This window comes from Castanea sativa, chromosome 12, assembly GCF_040712315.1.
Source record: "Castanea sativa cultivar Marrone di Chiusa Pesio chromosome 12, ASM4071231v1".
Classification (NCBI taxonomy): Eukaryota; Viridiplantae; Streptophyta; class Magnoliopsida; order Fagales; family Fagaceae; genus Castanea; species Castanea sativa.
Genome location: NC_134024.1, coordinates 43,997,090 through 44,020,326, shown reverse-complemented (window position 1 = coordinate 44,020,326; position 23,237 = coordinate 43,997,090). Strand labels below are relative to the sequence as shown.

Genomic DNA, 23,237 nt, shown 5'->3' with positions numbered 1-23,237 from the left:
TAAGTCGTAATTAAATTTAGGAGTCTAAATTAGTACCTAATTTATTAGGTTTGCACTTTCAATATATATATATGGGAATACATGTGTTAACAGTTGAACACTTTTTTTTTTTTTGACAACAAATATTTTCCGTCAAAACAAATAAAAATCTAAATTGCATTTGTAGTTGTAACTTGGAATGGGAAAAACGAAAGAATTGAGAAGAGACGAGGGAATTGGGTTGGGCTTAAGTATTGGGCACTGCTCCAACCACAAGTCCAAATCTAAGTCCAAGTCTCCAGTATCCATTTTCCATCTCTACCCGCTTTATCACTATTATTATCTTTGTACAGGGAAAGACAGAAGCAGAGAAGACACCATTATCGACTTACATCTTAGAAAGAAAGGTATATATATATATATTCTGTTTACTCTGTCTATTTTCGATATCTAAGAATACCCTTTAAATGTTTTTGTGTTTAGTTTCGGACTCAGAACTCTACTTAAACATTTGTTGTTGAATTATCCCATTAAAGATTACAATTTTACTGCAATAAATTGCTTAAACTCACAGTTTCCCATGAATCCAGTTTGGTTTTTAGCATGTTTTTGAGGTTCCCAACAATGCCTAATGATTCGACTGAATGAGTGAGACAGTGTGTGCTCTGCTCAGCTTCACCTTTTAGTTGAGTTACTTAGCTCTTGCACCTGTGTTGTTGTTAGCTATAGAATGTTCTTTGAGAGTTTGTAATCTGTGAATAAGTCCTTTCTAATTTTCTGGTTTGAATGAGTTGAAGTTAGTACTCAACTTTGAGTGTTTATAACTTTATATGGAGGTGTACCAGTGGCTTGAGAGTTGCTGTTTCAGGTGTTGAAAGACAAGAGAGGTGTTTTTTTTTGGGGTTAAATTACACTAGTGGTTGGGCTTGGTGGGAATCAATCTCTCCAAAATAAATTTGGGCTAAGGCTGCCTACAAATTACCTCTCCTGGACCCTGCCAAAGTGAGAGCTTTTTGCACTGGCTATGAACTTTTAGGACCTTTTAGTAAATACACTACTCTCCTTTGAGAAAATGTCAGACTCCTATTTTCTTAAACAACATTTCATCCTTGAGGTTTCGATATATATAACAAATTCATTCTTACAACCATTTATGTGCCATTTCAAATTGAGTCGAAATATACATTTTTCAAACTAAAATCTTATCCAAAACAGCCACAGTTAGTGTTAACTAGTCAAACTAGTTCTATGATGAGAGAAAATCAAGAAAAATAACATAAAAATAATAACAATAACTTGAGGGCGCTAAGTGTCATTTGAATATAGGAGTAGGCTTTTGACATTTGCCTAAACCCTGAGGGATGTTAGTGCAATTTACCCGTTTTTTGACTAGTGAGCCTTGCCTCAGATGGCACTTCCTTTTCTTAAAAATGTGGCTTGAAGGTGAGGTCGTGGGTTCAAACCCACTAGGTCCTTCGACGAGGGGCTATTAGTGACCACATATAATCTTCTGACAATGAGGTAGCAAAGTTCCTAGGACCCTGCTTGTTTACACTAGAAAACTAGCAACAACAATGGGGCACTAGGGGCACTTTCTTGAGGTTAAGAGTTCAAAACCCAGTACGTGTGCAATTGTAAATTAATAATAAAAAAAGTGAAAACATATGATTGACCCCTAAAGTTTGGGTTAGGTTTTATTTTGGCCCTTGAAAAGGTTAACCTTACTACTATAAAGGAGCACCGCGTAGTACAAGTTATAATGCCAAGGCTACAAAAGGACTAACTTGGTACTTTTACTATTTTTTGAGGACTAAAAAAGAACTTTTTAAATTTCACATAATAAATTAGACCCTGACCCAAATTTTAGGGACTGGAAAATATTTGTTGTACCCAGTGCACAAAGCTCCCATTTTTGTGGGGGTTTAGGAGAGGTTATGGTAGGTAGCCTTACTACCAAATTGTTTGGAAAGGTTGATTCTCGGATTCAAACCCTTGACCAATCTCTTTTGGTGGAAGGCGCTTGCCATCGCACCAAAGAGATTTGTGCTAAAAAAAAAATTCAAATGGATTAGCAGTCCTAAAGGGAGGGGTGGGGGGGGGGGGGGGACATTTTGAACCATTGACTTTCATGAGGCATGGTCTCTAACTGAGTGTGGTACTCCTGGTAAGGTGCTATACAGTGATTGCAGGTATTCTATTGGCAGTGAGGTAGCATAGTTGCTAGGACCCTGATTGTCTTCACTAGAATACTAGAAGCAAATTCTACCCCCCAAAAAAAAAAAAAAAAATACTAGCAGCAACAAATGGACCCCCGCGGGGGGGGGGGGGGGGGGGGCTTCAAGTGGATAAATTTTTTACTTGCTATCCACCTCAAGAGGAGATGAGGTTAGATTAGGAAAATGGGATGGATCAGAATCATTTACATTCTTTCAATAATTAAGGACTCGGAAATTGGGCATATAAGATTGGATCTAAATTGGTCTCTATGACCGTGATTAACCTAAAATTAAACATGCAGATTGCTTACCTACCAATTTATGATCCCCTTTGAATAGAAAATAAATATTTGCAATTGCAAACTGGGTCACTGTAGGGATATTTATCAGATATTGTACTAGTTTAAAATTTTTTATTTAGTTTTCCTTCAAGAGGATGGGAGCATGAACTAGTTCTTCTCTGTTTTTGTACTTTGGTGAAATACATTTCTTCAAATGAAATTTTCCTTGATCATTGATGACTCTCTAATTGTCTACTTTCTGGTATATGTTTTTGTTTTCTCAGGTAGAAGGAACACCAGAAAGGCCAAAGTTGTCTCTAGCTCCAGCAAGCGTCTCTATGTGCAGGTAATTGATGGCACCAAGAAGCACGCTCTTGCTTTATTTGGCCTACCTTTTGCTTCAATTATTGAGTTTTTTTTACTGTTTCCTTTGCTTAATTCTTTTTCTTTTTCTTCCCAATTATTGCAGAAATGTTTTGAAATTTGTTGTTATGTGTCATTGAGAATCTGAGAGAAGAAACGCAATGCTGCTGGCAAAAGCTCCTCCGACTCCAATACCTATAAACTTGAGCCTCAAAACTAAATCCAGACTCCGTGAGCCAAACTGGAAGTCATCTCACCATTGCAATGAGAGGGGGGTCAGATTGGTTGTTAGAGCTAGGTATACTCGCACCCCCATGGAAACTCCTGGAGCTTATCAGCTTATTGACAATGACACTGGTGAAAAGTTCATTGTTTGGGGAGGAAGTGATGATGGTCATCCTGACTCTCCTATTCCTTCAAAGGACATTCTCTCTTGGCAACCCTCCATCACCACGGCCACCACTGTCATTCCCAATGATGCTAGAGATACCACAACTTCCATCAGTAGCAATTATGCCAATGAAGGTGCTGTTTGTTTTTTCACACACACACACACACACACATATATGTATGTATGTATGTATGCATATTCAAATTTTCATATTCTGCTCTATTGTTCAGTTTCTCGCTACTTCCACACTTTATTTCCAATTAAACTGGAATCATCTTTTGATAGAACTGAAAATCTCAATTGAATGGACCCCAATTGATTTGATCTGAAATTGAAACCTCCTTTTTGGAGAAAAACTTAAATCAGCTTGTAGAAACAATTATAATCTATCCCCATTGGATCATTACTCTTGTTCAACCTATCCAGAGGCATTTATATTCAAAATATCAAGGGCATATGTTTCTAGCTTCAAAGAAACGACCTAGACCTAGAGATAATAAAGCTTAATAATTCAGAAAATTTTCTCTATTTGTATCTGCTATGGAAATCATATTAGTAGATCTCATATTAGAGAAAATCACGAGACTGATGGGTGGTGATTAGTGAGGAGTGGATTAGCTCAACTTGCCATGCCATGGGCATGTGAAGAAGGGGTTCTGGGTAGTTCTGACTTTTATTATCCCAATCAAAATTTCTTCTCTTTGGCCCCAAAGTGAATTCTATTGGCCTTATGTTCCAGATGTATGGTTTTGAAAGAACTCAATTGCAATTGAATTTTGCCTCATCTAAGGGAGGGCTCCAAAAAGGCTAAATGATTTAATTAATTCACACGACTTGTTATAATTGATCCTATGGATATTGATACAGATGATGTTACCTCTCTTTAAAAAAAAAAGAAAAGAAAAAAGATGATGTTACCTCATAGGATATTCATTCTACTATCTGGAATGTGCAGAATCTTTGACACTGATTACTAACTAATAGACCTTATAATTCATATTCAATATTCAGACCTCAATGGTTGGACTCCAAGAAAAGAATTAACCAGAAAAGAGTCCAAAAAGGTCAAATCTTTGATGATTTTATTGTGCATGATTGAATTGTAAAAACTTCTAGAGAGCTGCCCTATGCATTAAACTTGGAAACGTTACTGGTGAACTAGTGATTTTCTCATGCGTACCATATTCTTTAATATTTATGCCATGAAACCTGTAAGACACTTCTTCCCCAGTCCCCTACTAATAGCCTCACATTTGTTCATTTAATCCATGCTCACATAGGTTGTATTGGTTTGACTGACACTGGTTGTGTGCCAGCTATTACAACCAGTGATTCTCCAAAAGCAAGCACCAGGGGGTTCACTGGAAATTTTGGAAGATTAAAAGCAAAGAGAGTGAGAGCTCTAGTCAAGAATACTCAGATGAAGCAAGATGTAAGAAAAAATGATAACAAACTATTTGTAGAAGATAGTTCATATGGCAAGTCCGTCAGTTCACACCCTATACTTAAAGATATTGGGAGAAAGCAGAAAGAAAATTCCTTCCGACATAGAGGAAGAGTTCCAAGAGCTTCCCAATCACAAGAAGTCAGTGACATGGTGCAAATAACAGGCACAGCAGAAGATTTTGATCATTCTGACATGACCCCAAAACATGGTTTTGAACAACGCTTAGAGCATCCGACCGCACCAGGTAAACCTTACAAATCTGACACTAAAACTCAGACATCAGGGATTTCAGTTCCAAGCTCTGCCAGCAACTTTAGAGGTTGGGGCAGGGGAGGATCCACACGCAACTTCAAATCTGAAGTGCCTGACCTTCTAAAGCAAAGGTGGAACTTATCCACTGACAGTGGCTTCTTTAGTAAAAAATCCTTTAGAAACTTGGGCTGCAGTGAATTTATGATTGAATCTCTAAGGGGGTTGCGTTTCTTGCGCCCTTCCCATATACAGGTACATCAACCCTCATCTTCATGTTGACCAAGTTTGAAACATACACACACACACATTATCTTCATTGGAAGATTTGGTTGGGCCCATAATTCAGGTCCTATCCAATTCCAGAATTGTCAAAGTCATAATATTTTCCCACAAATTTACTCGTTTATTGTGAATGATCTGGTCTGTGGATTAATTCTGCTACCATTCTTGTACTTAATAGTTTCTTACTTACAAGTAACATTTATTTGACCTTATGGTCAGCTGATCTGTTGACTTGCCACTTTGACTGCCTTGTAATGTGATTATGTTTCATGATGTTCTTCTTCTTTTGTAATAGACCTGGATTTTCATAATTTTGGTTGTAGTGTTTGTAGGCAAGCAAGTATAAAGAATAGTATTAGTAGAGTTTCTCTTGTGTAATTCTGTAATTGGATTGCACTCTCCTTGGCCTTTTATTGAAATTCACTCACTTATCACAAAAATCTTAGTTTTTTCATAAATGTCATGTTTGCATATTGTCTTCTGGTATTCGAATCAACCGATGGATAGTTTTTTCATTTGCTTAGATCTGTGTCTATGGTGATAAACTGATAATCATATTGCATTCCAGTTTCTGGGAGGTTGTCATGTCAGACTTCTTGCATCCATCTAGATACCTAATCATACGACTGTGGGAATGACAACTTCTGCTTTAGATTCAAGTAAATGGGCACCTCGATTTTTATATTTCAAATAGTAGTTTGTTGGGTTGGTCCCTCTCATTTTTAATGCACTATTATTATTTTTTAGAACACATGATAAACATATAATATTAATATAATTGGGATTAAGGCTCTGTTGAGTTGAATTGTATATGATACACATCTAATAGACTGGAGTATGAACTTTATGTTGTTCTTGTAGAAAGTTATGCCCTAAAGCAGATTTTCTTAAGTTTTAGTGCAACTTATGCCTGTGTGATTATCTTGGTTGACAGGCCATGGCATTTTCGCCTATTATTGAGGGAAGGAGCTGTATTATAGCTGATCAAAGTGGTTCAGGGAAGACATTGGCATATCTTGCACCAATAATTCAGCGTCTAAGGCAAGAAGAACTTCAAGAGCTTAGCAAATCCTCATCAAAAAGTCCTCGAGTTCTCATCATGGTACCAACTGCTGAGTTGGCTTCTCAGGTCAGTGCTATTGTGTTCAACTCACTGCTTTGCTGCATTTTTTTTTCATTTTAATTTATTTGGTTTTTAATGTTGTTGCTAATTTCTATACATTGTTGCTTAGATGACAGCTGACCTATTATCTCATGGTTTATTTCCAGTTCTTCATTTTGTTTACCTCGTCTCTCTGTGTAAAAATAGTCTACTGGTGCCTTTTGTATATGCATTTTTTTTTTTTTTGTGGATAAGTAATGAGTTTTATTGATGCTAAAAAAAGTTATGTTCATGATGATGAGCACAAAGATTCTTTCAAAAATTACAATAAATTAGATAGAATATCTAAGAGAGTTTTAAAAGTAAAAATGGAATTACAATGTGTAAAACACTAAAACACAAACCCGAGACCAATCTAAGAGGGTATGAATGAACAAGGGTTGAAGATAATCCAAAGATCTTAACATTTTCAAACATGCTGGCAAAAGGTTCCTTATATTTGAGGAGTATTTCCCAAACCAATTTCTCTAGCCAATTAATAGATCTTCTATAGACGATGGCATTACCCATTGAATCCCAAACATCTTCAAGACTTCACTCCACAAAGCACAAGCTACAAAACAGTATATACTTCATATACTTTTGTATATTAAATCTTTTGTCATTGCAACTTTTTTATTGGTCGTATTCACTAGAACATTCTCCTTGCGCCTTCCATCACTCTTATGGACCTCTGGAACATGGAGGCTGACAATAAACTTTAAATCTTGAAGGAAAGAAGTTTGCAAATTTTAAGCTTGTAGACATGAAACAGAATCATAGCCATGACTTTGTTAATGTTAGATCTGATTTCTACCTCATTAGCCTGGTTAGCTACCTTTCTCCTTAAATTTATTGGACAGTATTTCTTCTCTAGTAAATTAAGCGATTAAAGTTTCCCTAAACCCTAAAACAATACTATGTCATTGCTTGTGCTAGAACTGGTTTCCTACTTCCAACTGAATGAGGGCCACACAGCCATAAACCCTCCAAGCGCTTTCAAGATCCAATATTCTGGTCTCACAATAGTGAGATTTGGGAGGCCATTCCTCATTGTTTGATGTGGTGTATTTTGAGGGAGAGAAATGCCAAAAGCTTTGAAGGATGTGAGAGGTCAACCTTAGATGTGAAATTTAATATTCTGAGGACTTTGTTTGAGTGGTTATTGGCCTTGGGGAATTTTTCTTTCTCAAACTTATTGGAGTTTATTGATCATTGTGCTTTTAAAGCTTAGATGTATTTTTCATCTAGTATACCTCGTGTATTTGATTTTCATAATTTTCTAATAAAACTTATTACTTATGTAAAAAAAAAAGTTCCAATATCTAGGTCTTTCTTTCGCTACTTGAATGTATGGACTACTAGAAACTTACCAAAGGTCATCCCTGTCATTGATCAGATAGGGCTGCCTGGATGAGTGGAAATCAAAGGACAGGAGATGGGATTTGGCAGATGGAATGGCCCTAGATAGGGAACTTAACAAAAAGAGTGAAAAGAAGCCCTAGATACGGCAGACTTGGGAAGTGGAAGTCATGGAGCTTGCCCAAATAATAGGGACAAAGACATATTTGAGATTGAGACATCAAATAATGGATTTCATCCATTACTGAGATGATACTCTGGTATTGAGTATCATGATGTGATGTAATTGTGTAATATAATAGTACGTTGTTATAAATGTGTAGAGTTATTGGGTTTGTTATGTAGAATCTCTAATTCTATTTCCTTAAGAGAGTATCATATGCCGCCTTGATTTTAGTGATTTTTTGATTTGTATGAATCATTTGTTGGTTTTTGCATGTAAGGATTTCATTGCAGCACTGTCTTCGTTCACATTGCACTCTTTTCTATGTATGTTCTGTAGTGGCATTACTTATTAAAAAAAAAAAGTTTTGTAGTGAACCATCTCAATATCCTTCTAGTGGAAATAGAAATCTTAAGGCGTATATGTTGTATTAAGTTCTACTATGGGCCCTCTTCTTGTAGGGCAATTCAAGTTATTCTATAAAGAATTGTTAAATAGGTAATTGAGAACCAGGACACTAAGAGGTAATTTCACCATTTACAAATGCGATATGATGCTTGTTTTCATTTGAGATTAGAAAAATAAATTGGATATTTGGTCTCATTTCATGCCTCTGATGCAGAATGGATGTTAATAAAAGCGAAACCCTTTGCAGGTTTTGAGTAATTGCAGATCGATTTCAAAGTCTGGGGTTCCATTTAAATCTGTGGTTGCAACAGGTGGTTTTCGACAGAGAACTCAACTGGAATATTTACAACAAGGTGTTGATGTTCTAATAGCAACACCCGGTCGTTTTATGTTTCTGATTAAAGAGGGCTTCTTGCAGTTAACAAATCTAAGATGGTAACCTATTTCCCTTTAATTTACTACAAATTTCTTTGTCCTGTAATTGTGCCTAGTTGAGAGTTTTGAACATTATAAGCCTTTTATTCTGAACCTTTGTGCAATGTATGCCTTCCCCATTTATCTTGTATTGTTTTTTGTCATCTAGGTTTATAATAAGCAGCACCATAATTTGTTAGAGCGTGGAATGGGCTAGCAAGTTAACTAGAATGTTTTAGAATAGTGTAACGTATGTTGCAATGAGCAATAAAACAGTAGTGTAAAGCTTTTTTGAATGGAGAAAAAGTTTTCAATGCATAAGTATACATGGATTGCGTAGTGTGGAGTATTGGAGGTTAGGATATTAATGTGGAGTGGATGATGTAGTTTAAGTGTTGTGTGATTAATGAAATATACGCATGTGGATATACACACATAGATATATGTATGTAAGTGCTTATGTTTCTGGAAGTTTTAATGGATTTAGAGTTTGTATTTGAAAATGGTTAACAAGGAGCTGTGGAGGAGACTGATGAAAATGTATAAAGAACTGAGCCACGTCGAAGATATCCTGGGACTGATCATGTTCAAAATAAATTCTTACAATAATATCATTACTTTCTATTTTTAATGTCCTTTTATAGTCCCAATATGGTCATGCATGCTGCTTCAAGCTGGTAATTGTCTACTTTCTTTACAAGCATAGCCCCCAGTCTCCTGTATTAAAGTATTAATTTCAACTGTAGAGATACTTATATATACATGCCTTCTTCAGGACTATTAAGAAATGAAAACAGTTTAACTTATGTTTTTTTTTATCAAACAATTCAACATATGTTATGTTATGTGTGTGGAATGCGGAACATGATTAGGACATCAAACACTCTGGCTGATTTGTGGTCATACAAATCTGACAATAGCTAACCAACAGCTGTGCTGAATGTGCCTCATGCTTCCTTTAGTGCTGCAACTACATTGCTATCATCTTTGGGAACAAATTTTGGTGTTAGTCACTCCTAGTTGTGACCCATCAAACAACAGCTCGTTTCAATTTTGTTGCCCATGTGTGTGTGCCTTGTGTGCATATGTGTGCATCAACCTGCATGGCACAAGTATGTTTTACAAGACACTTACCCAGCACTAAAATTAATTGAAAACTTGCATTGCAGTGCTGTGTTGGATGAGGTCGATATACTCTTCAATGATGAGGATTTTGAAGTAGCACAGAAAACTTTGATAAATTCTTCACCTGTTACCACACAGTATCTATTTGTGACTGCAACTTTGCCAAGAGACATATACAACGAACTAGTTGAAATTTTTCCTGATTGTGAATTGATCATGGGACCTGGTATGCACCGTATGAGCCCTGGCCTTGAAGAGGTTGGTTTCAAGTATTATCTCCACCCCTTCCCCTCTTTCTTTCATTATTATTATAGGGGGTCCTGTTAATGAGTGCCTTTAGAGTATTTGTTAATGGACCATTTTAAAAAAGTTTTATAATGCTTTCATGGGAAATATAAAGAGTTGTCAAAAAAGCCAGTTGCTTGTTTCTTTACCCATACAAATTTTCTAAAATTTTTTCCTAAACCAATGCTCTTAAGGCATCTGTTGACTTTTCCCTTATTATATTGCTATTAATATTATTATGCTGCACACAGATAAGTATAATGAAAAAAATGAAACCTGAATAATTTTGTAATCTGTGTTCTTGACTTCTTAGTAAAGTTGTAGATAAGTGACAAAGGCTCTTATGTTGGATCAAGATCCTCTCCATTTCTTGTAAAAAAAAAAAAAAAAAAGAAGATCCAACTTGGCATTTTGATGTTGAAACAGGGACAAGAAAACAGAGATTCTCTAAAAACAAACAAAGTCATACATGTTGGTAATCTACTCAACATTAATTAGACCTGAAATATTCATCCTCGTTTGTTTACAAAAGGGTACATAAATAAGATTTGGGACATATGATTCAAATCTCTCCTCTGCTGTCCTTTTTTACTGCCATTCTGTTCTCCTTGTTAACAATATTATCACTTTTGCTTGAGCTGATAAATTTTTTAGTCCAATTTTCCCTGAAGTCCTGAATACTGAAGCTGAACATCTTCCGAAGTCTTTCCCAAAGATGTTACCTAATCATTTGGCGAACATAAATGTCTATGGAGAACTTTCTACATATTTTTATAAGTGATCAGTAAATTCTTCTTCTACCTCCATCCTTTAAGCCCTTGAAATACACTTGCACCTTGAAATTAGGCTTAGGTTCAATTCTTATTCCTCAAAATTTAAAAAGTTCTAATTTCCCTTGTAAAATTTAAATGGTAGCAAGATTGTCCTATCCATGAACTGAATCCAACATTAGAGTATAACTTTGCCACATCAACCTTCTGTTAGCCATGTGTATAATTCAATTCGAAGTTGATGGACAAAAGGGTAATACTACCACCTTTTAAAAAATTCAAGGACAAATTGTAACTTTTTAAATTTGAGGGATGAAAATTTAACTGAGGCCTAATTTCAAAGATTGGAGAATTCCCACAAGGGCGGCAAATTTTATTAGGAATTAGAAGTTGAAGGCTCTATATCAACTGGAGGATGCAGTTGTGGATAATCTTATTAACCGTAATGTTGTCATCGTCAGTTGTTGTTGCGTTTGTATGCAAGGATCAAGTTGTGGTTTAGGTGTAATTGCTTAGGTGATGGAGAAATATGATTGATGATGGAACTAAACAAGGGTTGGATTTTGAGAAAATCAAAAAATCGATGAGTGTGATAGTTTATTAGCTTATAGAAGAAATATATGAGAGAGAGAGAGAGAGAGAGAGAGAGAGAGAGGGAAATCCAAAAAAATTGCATCATTATTCACTTTTCATTTTAGGAGTTACAAGTTGAGCATTTATACAAGGACTTGCTCCATTCATATTAGTTGTTCATTTAGCCAATGGCCAATTTCAAATATGGATTCCCATATTTAACATGTGTTTAATTAGAAAGAAAAACAACCCCAGTAAATGCTCAAATAAATTTAAGAAAGAAAAACAAGGCAGAGAAAGAAAGTTGGCACTCAAATCCAACAGAGAACGAAGGAAGAAGGCTTTAAATTCAAGGATAGTTCATTCACTTCCCTTGAAACTTTTGGAATTCCGTTCTTGCCAAAGACTCCACATAATGCAATGTGGCACAACCTTCCAAATAGCTATATTTTATGCATGCCGAAAGACCCTGGCCAAGATGCAAACATATCAATAACTTTCTTCTGCATATCCCAATGGAGTCCAAATAAACAAATGCCATTGTCCATAGTTCATAAGCTATAGGGCAATGAAGGAGAAGATGATCCATTGACTCCCCCCATTTTTTGCACATGCAGCACCAATCCAAAATAAAAAAATTGCCTCTTCCAAAGATTATCAGTAGTTAGGATTTTCCCTAGAGCAGCAGTCCAAGAAAAGAATACAACCCCAGATGGGACCTTCGAACTCCACGCCAACTTCCAAGGGAACAACATGTCATTGGGTGATATAGGGAATGATAATAACCACGCACCTCAAAATCCTGACTCTTGGCAGGTTTCCAGCAAAGTCCAATTATTCCCTCACCCCTAACAGCCTCAGAATAGATAAGATCCATAAATGAAACCAGTGACTTCAACTCCCAGTCTTGGACCGGTCTAGAGAAGCGAACAACCAATGAGGCACCCTATTAGAGAGTCGTATAATGTCAGCAATTGAGGAATCCTTAACAGAACTGATGCTAAAAAGCTTCAGGAAAGTCTCCTTGAGTGGAAAATTACCACACCATATGTCATGCCAGAATTTTACTCTAGATTGAACCGAAGGTGCTGGGAAAAAGTCATCCATTCCTGCATTATAGACCTCCAAAGACTCACATCATAGGGACTCAATACACTTTTAGTGCACCATTCATGTGCTTAAATTCCCATGCATGTGCAACGATTGGCTACTCTAACTAACTTCCTAATTAGCCTTCTTATATGAGATAACCCCTCTAGGTTTCTAACTGGAGTTGCCAGCTGTTAATGAGTGCTTTTAGTCTTCAAGGAGCTGCTATTGAAAAATGGAAGCAACGGGCCGATTGGCACTCTTGGACAGGATCAAAGTGCTGATTAAGGCTTAGTAAGTGGTGTTTGGCACTAATTTTCTGGACCAAAGAGCTGTTCGGCACTATTGGTCAGAACCTCCCAGTTTTGCCTATTTTGGAGTTCCTCCTTGGTTGCTTGAGCTGGCAGGAAGGTGGTTTCTGGTTTGAGTTCCTTTAGTGCAAGTGTAGTTGTGAATCCAGATCATCTATTGGTACACTAGTTGCTCACTAGTGATTTGTGGTCTTTTGTATTTTCTGCTTTTGGGATACATTAAAAAAGTCAAAGAAGGTAATAGATGTCTGCTACTGCTGGCAAGGGCTGTCTGGTCAACATAACAACAGCCTCATTTTGAAATGGGACTCCCAATTGCATTATGTGGACAATTTGAGAGCAAAAAATTGATTTTTTGAAGGTGTTGAGTAATCTACTATCAAGAGAAAATCTCAAATCAGTTCTCTGGGGTTCTTTATTTCAATGTTGTGCTATTATTGCTGGGATATCTTGTGCTTTCTTTGTAGATTTTGTTTAGATCTTAAATCTTAGGCTGGAATTCTTTAGGATACTCATATATTCTATGTATATTTTGAGTTCTTTCTTCAAAAAAAATTCTTTATTACTTAAAAAATGTATTTTTTTCAGCCTTAATCCAACATCTAATTTCAAAGAAGGCTGTTTATAGAACATTGAATCTTAAGGAGACATCTCTGTTAATGTTAATTGTTAGGATTCTGTTGTTAGCATGGGTGTTCAGGTAAGGTAAAATACAGGTGGGTGCTATAATTATTAAATGAGTTTTACTAACGTATGCTCTTAGGACATCTATTAATAAATCATTTTAGGAAACTTTTATGGAAAAATGAAAAGTTGAACTTTTTTGACAACCTTTTCAATTTCCTATAAAAAAGTTTCCTAAAATGATGATTAATGTATGCCCTAACCGCCCTTAGGGCATACATTAACCACTCTTATTGAAATATATATAAAAAAATTACAAATTACAAATTCTCAAATAATTTATATTAATCATTATGTTGCATTTCCAGGTTCTTGTAGACTGCAGTGGAGAAGATGGGATTGAAAAAACTCCAGAAACTTCTTTTCTGAATAAGAAATCTGCTCTTCTGCAGCTGCTGGAAGGAAGTCCAGTTTCAAAAACGATTGTTTTCTGTAACAAGGTACAGTTGAGCTCTTAAGTCTCTCTTGTGAAATTCCAGAATAGCTGGCTTGTGCATCAGTGCTTTTATGTTACATTCTTAGTATCTTACTCAATCAACATGTATAGAGAAAGTTAGAGCTCTAAGAATGTATCATTCTTGTAACATTTACTTTGTTAGCTCTTATCAAAACATTTACTTTGTAAGTTATTTGAACCTTTCTTATTTTTGTTAGTTTATGCACTCAATTTGCAGATTGACACATGTAGAAAAGTTGAGAATGTATTAAAACGTTTCGATAGAAAAGGAACTCATGCCCAAGTTCTACCCTTCCATGCTGCTGTTGCACAAGAATCAAGGCTTGCAAATATCAAGGAGTTCACCAGTTCTCAGTCTGACGAAGTCTCTCAGTTTTTGATTTGCACTGACAGGTATTTTTTTTTTTAGCTTTTTATGCAGAACTTACCTGTATGCTTAGGCAGCACTAGTGTTATGTCCAGGTTATTAGCCTTACTATCAGATGAGACCCATAATATGGTAACTTTCGTCTCTGAAAATTTTCGCAGAGCATCACGTGGAATTGACTTTGCTGGGGTGGATCATGTTGTGCTCTTTGACTTCCCACGTGATCCAAGTGAATATGTGCGCCGTGTTGGAAGAACCGCTAGAGGTGCTGGAGGAAAGGGTAAGGCATTCATTTTTGTGGTTGGCAAGCAAATTTCTCTCGCTCGAAAGATAATGGAAAGAAACCAAAAGGGTCACCCATTGCATGATCTTCCATGTTAGCTGCTAAGTTAGAAGGTTGCTTGGATAACAAAAACTGATGCAATCACTGACTACTGCTGTTGAAATAGCTGATGACTTAAATGATCTGACGGGATAAGAGGAAAAACTCATGTAGTTGTTGGTTATAGTTATCAGATAATGACGTGGATCACAGAATGCGTTAAAATCTTCACATTTTTTTTTCATTTGTTCTCTCAGCTAGCCAATATTCTAGAAATGCTATCTTCCTTTGTTTACCATCTGGAAAAATAAAATAAAAAGTAAAAACAACGCTTGCATAACTCTTTTCATCTTTGTGTCTCTAGATACAGTACTAAGTTAAATTTATCCACTTAAGCTGAAGCATATGTCTTCAATTCTAGCAACCCTTCTTTGTGAGATGCCATATTACATATTGCCATTTTCGATCCACCAAAAAACTGCAACAAATCTTTGTTGTCGCTGCTTCAAATTTTCTATTTTAAAAAATCTAAGATTTACCCCCATTGTTTTAATTTACGGATTAATCGTAGCTTATGCCTAGAGTTAACAATTTTGACATACAGTTCAACTATGGTAAAAATCAGTACGTTCTAAAGAAAAAAGTTGACATAAATCAATTAAAAGAAAACATCAGGTGGTAAAGTGGAAAACTTTTGAAGAACCTTTTAATAGAAAAATCGCTCCGAGGGTATCCGTTCTTGTAGAAAAATCCACCATAGAAGAAATAGTAAATGGATTGTGTTAACAAGCACTATAAGGTGCCCGTTACCAACCTTTTGCAGTTTTTTTTCTACTTTTTGCAGATTTTTGTCATTTTTGACAATTTTTAGTAGTTTTTTAAAATCTTTCTTGACAAAACTTTTAATAATTTTGTTATTTCAATTAAGTGGGACCTATATAGGGAAATCTTAACAAGCACTGCACGGTGCTTGTTAACATTTTCCTAAAAATCAATTATTTTTCATGAAATTTTGTAAGCTAGACTCTATGTCTAATCTCAACAAACAACTTTTACAAACTTGTCTACATCAACTCAAAACTTCGATACTCCAAAGACAGCTTTTGAAAGATTTCTACCAATGAAAATGGTAACTGGTAAATGTTTCAGAATCTCTATGGTTTGAAATAATCAAATAATTCAGTGTGAAAAAAATGCTCAATGGGAAAATCAAGAATAAGCTCATAAAGAGAAAATAAAAAATAAACTCACAGTCATAGGGAGAGGTTTTAGACGGTTTAGGCTCAAGGAATTAAGGCTTTCTCAATGGTATTGAAATGACTATCTCCCCTCACAAAAATCATGCAACAAGGGTAAAAACTAGGTTAAATAGTTGGTGTTCTATATCTCCTAATCTGGCCCAAGCAAGGGTCGTGAAATTTTTGTATGCCTTAGATAATTCATTGAGTGAGTCATCTTAAACTTGTAGTCTTCAAGTGTCTTCTGACTCAATACTAATGTGTATGATGCACGAAACAACGTTTTCCGCAAACCCTTTTCTTTAATTGTAAATCAAAATAACATCTTCAACACAGATTAATTTTGTTTGGAAAGTCACACTAGAAGCATGAAAAGTGTGTGAAGTTGTACAAGTACAACTGCATGTACATGGGCTTGGGCCTAATAATGGGATTGGGCATGATATTCTAACAGATTCATTGATATCATTCTCAACTCCATACAGAGACCCATAAAAAATCTTCTTGCAATAAAACATTACATTCAGCCCAAAAAAAAAAAAAAAAGAAAAAAAAGAAAAAGAAAATGGGAACATCAAATACAAAAGAAAAAAAATTACGGAAATTAAGTGTGGTACAGTAAATATGTTCAACAAGTTATGTGGACGAATTGTTGGGATTAATTAGCTCTCCTAATGTGATCATGTGTAAAGGGGTTGGTAAAGGATTAATAGGATATCTTTGAGCCAATAACTTGTGTGAAACTTGTTGCATGGTTGGACGAGAGTGTGGACTGACATGCAAGCATGCAAGTGCTATCTTTGTCATAAAAACCACTTCTTCTGCAACTTAATATGTAGGAAGAGTTATGCGTTGGTCCAACATATCTTTCAGTAGCATATGATGGGGGTTTGTTGATGTTAATGATGACAAAGATGCAGACAACAAAGAGATCAAGATGATATCACTTGGATGCCTTCCCATAATTACTTCCACTGTTACTACTCCAAAGCTATATATATCACATTTGTCATTAACTTCCATTGTGTATGCAAGCTCTGCAAAGAAAAAAGATCGACACTCAAGAGTCATGTTCTACTTGATGGAACTTAATTAACTCAATTCTCTGGCTGCAATTGAGTACAATTCTTAAATTTTATAGCTGCTGATTAGTAATAAAATATTTAGACTTCTATAATAATGAGTCTTTATATATATGTTCTTTGGAAAGTTCCATACTATTTAGAAATAGCGAGCAACAATTTTGAGTTTAATCTTTCAAGCAATTTCTCCAGCGGTTGCAAACTCTAACATGAATGTATGTGGCTCCCCTTCTGCAACCAAACACTAGAGTTTTATAGAAGACCTTGTGAGGTGTGAACTATTATCCTAAATCATCAAAAACAATAATGTTCCTGGCATGAGAGTTGGGTTTTAAATATATTTACTAGGAAACTGATTCTACATTTGTTATTCATCTCCTAACTTCTCAATCCAATCATTCCGTTGGAAGGTCTATGGTGGTTTATGATTGTAGGGATCTTCCAGGTCGACAATGGGACTTTAAGCTGCAACACATCTACCGTGAAGCTAACGGTGTTGCAGATGAGAGGAACATATCAAGCAGAAAGAATAAGAAAATATGCTCAAAGCCCATCTTTTGTTAAGTATGCTCTAATGTTTGAGAGGATGGGTTGGGTGTAAATAGACTTTAATTTGTCTTCCTTCTGTGGTAGATAATCCTGGTGGCACTACACCTATTTTGATGTAAATAAACTTTGTTTGGTTTTGTTTCTAAGATATAATTCTAATTTATTTTAAAAAAATATATATACCAATCAAGATGCCAATTCAAAGGAACATATGTTCTCACTAAATACTAGGAGTAGTCTAGTGTTGGAGTTTTGACTGACATGATAATTTGCACACAAAAAAAGTCGCCTATTAAAATAATATGATACAAACTAAAAAGGCTAATATGAAAAAATTTATATTAAATGGTTTGCTTTTATTGGTTTAAAGTACCATATGAACTATACTCTAAGATATCTAATAATTTTCTACTAATTATTAGTTTGCTCCAACATATGATGGGCTCACACCCTATTTGGCAAATCACAACTTTTATTATTAGAGGCTACATAAAGATAAACCATGCATGCCAACATAAAATATCATACCTGGAGCGGCATATCCAAAGGTGCCAGCAAATGAAGTCCAATTGGATGTGTCAGGTCTCAAGATCCTTGCCGTGCCAAAGTCAGAGATATGAGGCTCATATTCCGAATCTAGTAGAACATTCTTAGTGGATATATCACGATGAATTGTAGGAGGTGAGCATTCGTAGTGCATATAAGACAAAGCACTTGCTATACCTTTAACAACGTTTATCCTCTTTAGCCAATCAAATTTCATAGCTTGTTCCTCAATGTTTAGTATGTTCCATAAACTCCCACCTTCCATGAACTCATAAACCAAAAATGAGTGTCGTTGATGTGAACAAAAACCATGGAGCTTCACAATGTTACGATGACGAATTTCTGTTAAAGCATGTATCTCACTTGTGAAAGACTTCATATTGGCAATATTGTCATCACGTAGTCCATGAAGTTTCTTAACAGCAACAACTTGACCTGTTGGTAACTCAGCTCTATATACGCTTCCATAGCCACCCACTCCAATACACTGTTTATCATCAAAATCATTTGTGGCTTCAATGATGTTTTCATACACCATTTTTCCGTCGTAGCTCCACACTGCAAATGGATTATGCTTTTGTGCTTCTCTTGGCTTGTTTTGCACTTTCCGAAGTCTTCGAAAGAAAATTAATGAAATTCCAACAACAATGAATATGACAATGCTCGCAGCAAGGACTGAAATTATTATCACAACCTTCTTGCCCTTGTTAACCGGGACAATATTGTGGTTAACTTTAGAGGGGCAAGCCTTCAAGCCAGTGACGTTGCCACACAAGCCTTTGTTATTTCTAAATGCGTCCATTGATCCTTTGCTGCCAAATGCTGCAATGTTTGGAAGAGGACCCTCCAATTGATTGTAGGACAAGTCAACAGATATCAAGCCGGACATTCTATCAAAAGTGGGTGGAATGAGCCCTGAAAGGTTGTTGTGGGAAAGATTTAGAGTTTCTAAGACTTGTAATTTCCCAAGCTGTTGTGGCATCTCCCCCGTTAGACAATTATGACTCAGATCAAGAAGTTGGAGGTATTGCAAATTACCAATTTGAAATGGGATGTGTTCACTGAATTTGTTTTTGCTCAAATTTAAGAACAATAGGTTTTGAGATTGAATCAATTCAGGAATTGGGCCACTTAGATTGTTTGCTGCCAGGTTAAGATTGACTAGTTTGGATAGCATGCCAATACTATGAGGAATGTTGCCAGAAAGTTTGTTATTGTCTAGATGAAGTGTTAGCAATGGTGTCAGCTTTCCAAACTCCTTTGGAATCTCCCCATTAAAATGATTTGAGGAGAGGTCAATTGCCTGTAATTGATTTGCATCCCCAAGCTCAGGAGGTATCCTACCCGAAATATCATTGTTAGATATATCTAGGCTTGTTAGGCTATGAAACTGTCCCCAATCCCTTGGAAGCTCACCGTGAAATCTGTTGTTGCTCAAATTCATATAGTCCAAACGTGGATATATGCCCAAATAATTTTCTATATTTCCTATAAATTGGTTGTTATCAAGCCTAAACCTTCTCAAGCTAGTGCAATTTCTCAAGCTCTTTGGTATTTGACCAGTGAAATGATTGCCACTAGCGGTAAAATTTTCAAGCAATCCACCGAGGCATATATTTTCTGGTAAATGACCGATGAATTGGTTGTAAGATAGTTGAAGAAATTTCAAATGTGTAAGATTGTTTATTTCAGGGGGAATGGTGCCTACAAGTTTATTTGAGAAAAATCCTAAAGCAGTGAGGAATTTAAGTTTTCCCAATGATGGAGGAATAGACCCAGACAATTGATTTTCACAAAGCACTAGCATAGTGAGTCTCGATAAGTTTCCAAGAGAAGAAGGGATAGGACCCGTGAGCTTGTTTGTATATAAAATAAGTTCACTCAGAGAACTTAACATTCCTAATTGTTGAGGTATGGGACCAGAAAGATTATTCTCAGCAAGTTTCAAAATGTTTAAATTGCTTAGGTTTCCAAGAGAAGTAGGGATATAACCTCTAAGATTGTTAGATGACAAATCAAGCTTACTCAGAGAACCTAGCAGGCCTATTTCAAATGGGATTGTTCCGGTGAATTGATTGGCCGAAAAGTCAAGATGGGAGAGTTTAGAGAGGCTGACAATGTTTGAGGGAATGGTTCCATGGAGTGAGTTGTTAGAAAGGTCAAGACCGAGTAAATTGGGGAAGGATACAAAGCTGAGATTGTGAAGCGTACCTTTGACACCATAACTTGAAAGATTTATAAAGGTGACAGCACTTCCAGACTTTTCGCAACTTATTCCGGTCCAATTGCAAGGGTTGCTTCCACTCCAAGAAGAGAAGGGAGACTGGTTCTTTATTTCAAGGCTGGCTTTCCATTTTAGAAGAGCCTTTGCTTCCTTCCCTTGTGCTACTTCATTCTCAGCATTGGCAGAAAAAGAAGGCAAAGTTACTGAAGAAGAATAAGCATACTGGGATGAAGAAACCAATGCAAGCATGAGGACAAGGAGGAACATAATGATACGTTAAAATTGACTATACTGCATGCAAAGAATGATGGATGGTTGGAATGAGGCATGAAATGGTTTTAATTGGACTGATATATTTATAGAAGGAGAATAAAATTTGATTCTGAGAATCTCAAAATACTTGCTTGAACTATTTGTTTGAATATTCGGTCGTATCTGCAGATTCTGCACCTTTTCCTACAACTTTCGTAGATTTCGTTGAAAATCAAGGGGACTTGAAAGAGAATGGTCATCTAATTAGTAGGAACTAGTCTACAAGACCTTTTGGATTGTATGGAGCCCGGCTGATACGGTGGATACCATTTGACATGAATAGTCCTATATTTGAATTCTCTTATTGCCATTATTATTTGCAATCCCCGAATTCAGAAAAATTTACGTAATTCTCATGCTCTTTTGTTTAAACAAAAATTTCTTTAAAAAAAAAAACCCAAAAAATGGTATATTATCTCTTAAATATTAGAGTTTTTGGTATGTTTCATTTAAATCTTAAGGTTTTTAATAACTTTTACTTAAACCTTTTATCATATTTTCTGTTAACCGATTTAAATATCATGTGGTCAACTGGTTTAAATGAAATTTATTTCAAACTAGGTTTAGATGAAATTTATGCAAAACTCTAATGTTTAAATAAAATTAAATGGAACTATAAGGTGTAAATGAATAGTTTTTAAAAACTTTGAAGGTTAAATGAAATATTTTAAAAGTTTAAGGTTTAATTGCAACATGTCCAAAAGGTAAACCTTGGAATTTTATGCATGACAAAAAAATGCCTAAACATTTCAATTTTGAATGTACTGTAGCAATTCTCCTTGACAGTTGATGGGAAATAGGGTAATAAAATTCAAACATAGAAAATAATAATCTCTAATTTCGATTAATTTTTTTATTGAATGGGGACTTATTAGAACAGGCACATTAAGCCGTGAAGAAGTTGGTTGATAAAGCAAAAGACATGGATTTGTTCAACCTGAATACTATATTCGCTAACACTATTCACTACAATAGACTAATCTCAAATCTTGTTGGTCTTTTAACGTGTAGCGTTCTAGTTTTGTGTTTACCTGATCAGCCGTCGATTTGCGGCTCTATTATGATGTGCTTTTTTAGTCAAAGTACATACAAAAGCCATACCACATGCTAATGTCATAGTCATCATTTTTTTTTGTACGGCAAGTTGGTATACCAATAATATTTTCCTTTTTGAATGATGAATTTTTTTTTTTTGAATTAGAAGTTTCTCTCAATGATTTGTAGTAATTTCATTACAATTATTTATGTGACAATGCATATGATTATCACAGAATTATTAAATTACAGAAAGTACTAAAGTTATGAAAATAATAAAGTTAAAAATTATTTTACAATATATTTTACAAACTGTCCAATTGACTATTAGATCATGTAACAAAAAGTAAAGTATACTAAAACCTATTATGTTGAAACAGTTTTGGAGATATTTACTTTATCTTCATAAATTATATTATTTTTATTTTTATCCCCTAAATTATACATTCTTTTTGCACTTACCCTTTAAACTATAAGAATACAAATTTTTCTTAACTATTACCCATAGAATGAGATGCAAAGTGTAATAGTTTAGGGAGGGTAAGTGTGCACTCTCATAATTTAGATAGACAACTATTACGAGAGTATTAGTTTAAAGAAATAAAGTATAATTTTCTCAACAATTTTTAATCCAAACCAATTTGAAAGAAATTCTATCTTTTCAAAGTCACATAAAATTCTCTTCAAGTTAGTAAATTATCTCTTAAATATTAGAGTTTTTGGTATGTTTCATTTAAATCTTAAGGTTTTTAATAACTTTTACTTAAACCTTTTATCATATTTTCTGTTAACCGATTTAAATATCATGTGGTCAACTGGTTTAAATGAAATTTATTTCAAACTAGGTTTAGATGAAATTTATGCAAAACTCTAATGTTTAAATAAAATTAAATGGAACTATAAGGTGTAAATGAATAGTTTTTAAAAACTTTGAAGGTTAAATGAAATATTTTAAAAGTTTAAGGTTTAATTGAAACATGTCCAAAAGGTAAACCTTGGAATTTTATGCATGACAAACAAATGCCTAAACATTTCAATTTTGAATGTACTGTAGCAATTCTCCTTGACAGTTGATGGGAAATAGGGTCATAAAATTCAAACATGGAAAATAATAATCTCTGGTTTCGATTAATTTTTTTATTGAATGGGGACAAATTAGAACAAGCACATTAAGCCGTGAAGAAGTTGGTTGATAAAGCAAAAGACATGGATTTGTTCAACCTGAATACTATATATTCGCTAACACTATTCACTACAATAGACTAATCTCAAATCTTGTTGGTCTTTTTAACGTGTAGCGTTCTAGTCTTGTGTTTACCTGATCAGCCGTCGATTTGCGGCTCTATTATGATGTGCTTTTTTGTCAAAGTACGTACAAAAGGCATACCACATGCTAATGTCATAGTCATCATTTTTTTTTGTACGGCAAGTTGGTATACCAATAATATTTTCCTTTTTGAATGATGATTTTTTTTTTTTGAATTAGAAGTTTCTCTCAATGATTTGTAGTAATTTCATTAAAATTATTTATGTGACAATTCATATGATTATCACAAAATTATTAAATTA

The 23,237-nt window shown here is 35.1% G+C and overlaps 1 protein-coding gene and 1 pseudogene across 2 annotated transcripts; one reads left to right on the top strand and one right to left on the bottom strand.

Annotated features, from left to right (window-relative positions):
- Positions 1 to 261: 261 nt before the first annotated feature.
- Positions 262 to 15,022, top strand: LOC142619876 (DEAD-box ATP-dependent RNA helicase 50). 2 transcript variants are annotated; one of them, XM_075793225.1, is made up of 10 exons: positions 262 to 386; positions 2,761 to 2,822; positions 2,946 to 3,364; positions 4,547 to 5,181; positions 6,146 to 6,340; positions 8,533 to 8,720; positions 9,869 to 10,082; positions 13,845 to 13,976; positions 14,211 to 14,386; positions 14,522 to 15,022. In XM_075793225.1, the coding sequence occupies exons 3-10, from the start codon at positions 3,001 to 3,003 to the stop codon at positions 14,739 to 14,741; spliced, it is 2,124 nt and encodes a 707-aa protein (XP_075649340.1). In that variant the 5' UTR covers positions 262 to 386; positions 2,761 to 2,822; positions 2,946 to 3,000; the 3' UTR covers positions 14,742 to 15,022. The 2 variants fall into 2 exon arrangements, with proteins under 2 accessions (XP_075649340.1, XP_075649339.1); XM_075793224.1 differs by having other exon boundaries at positions 4,511 to 5,181.
- Positions 15,023 to 16,556: 1,534 nt separating this feature from the next.
- LOC142618375 (uncharacterized) lies at positions 16,557 to 20,588 on the bottom strand (annotated as a pseudogene).
- Between the last annotated feature and the right edge of the window lie 2,649 nt (positions 20,589 to 23,237).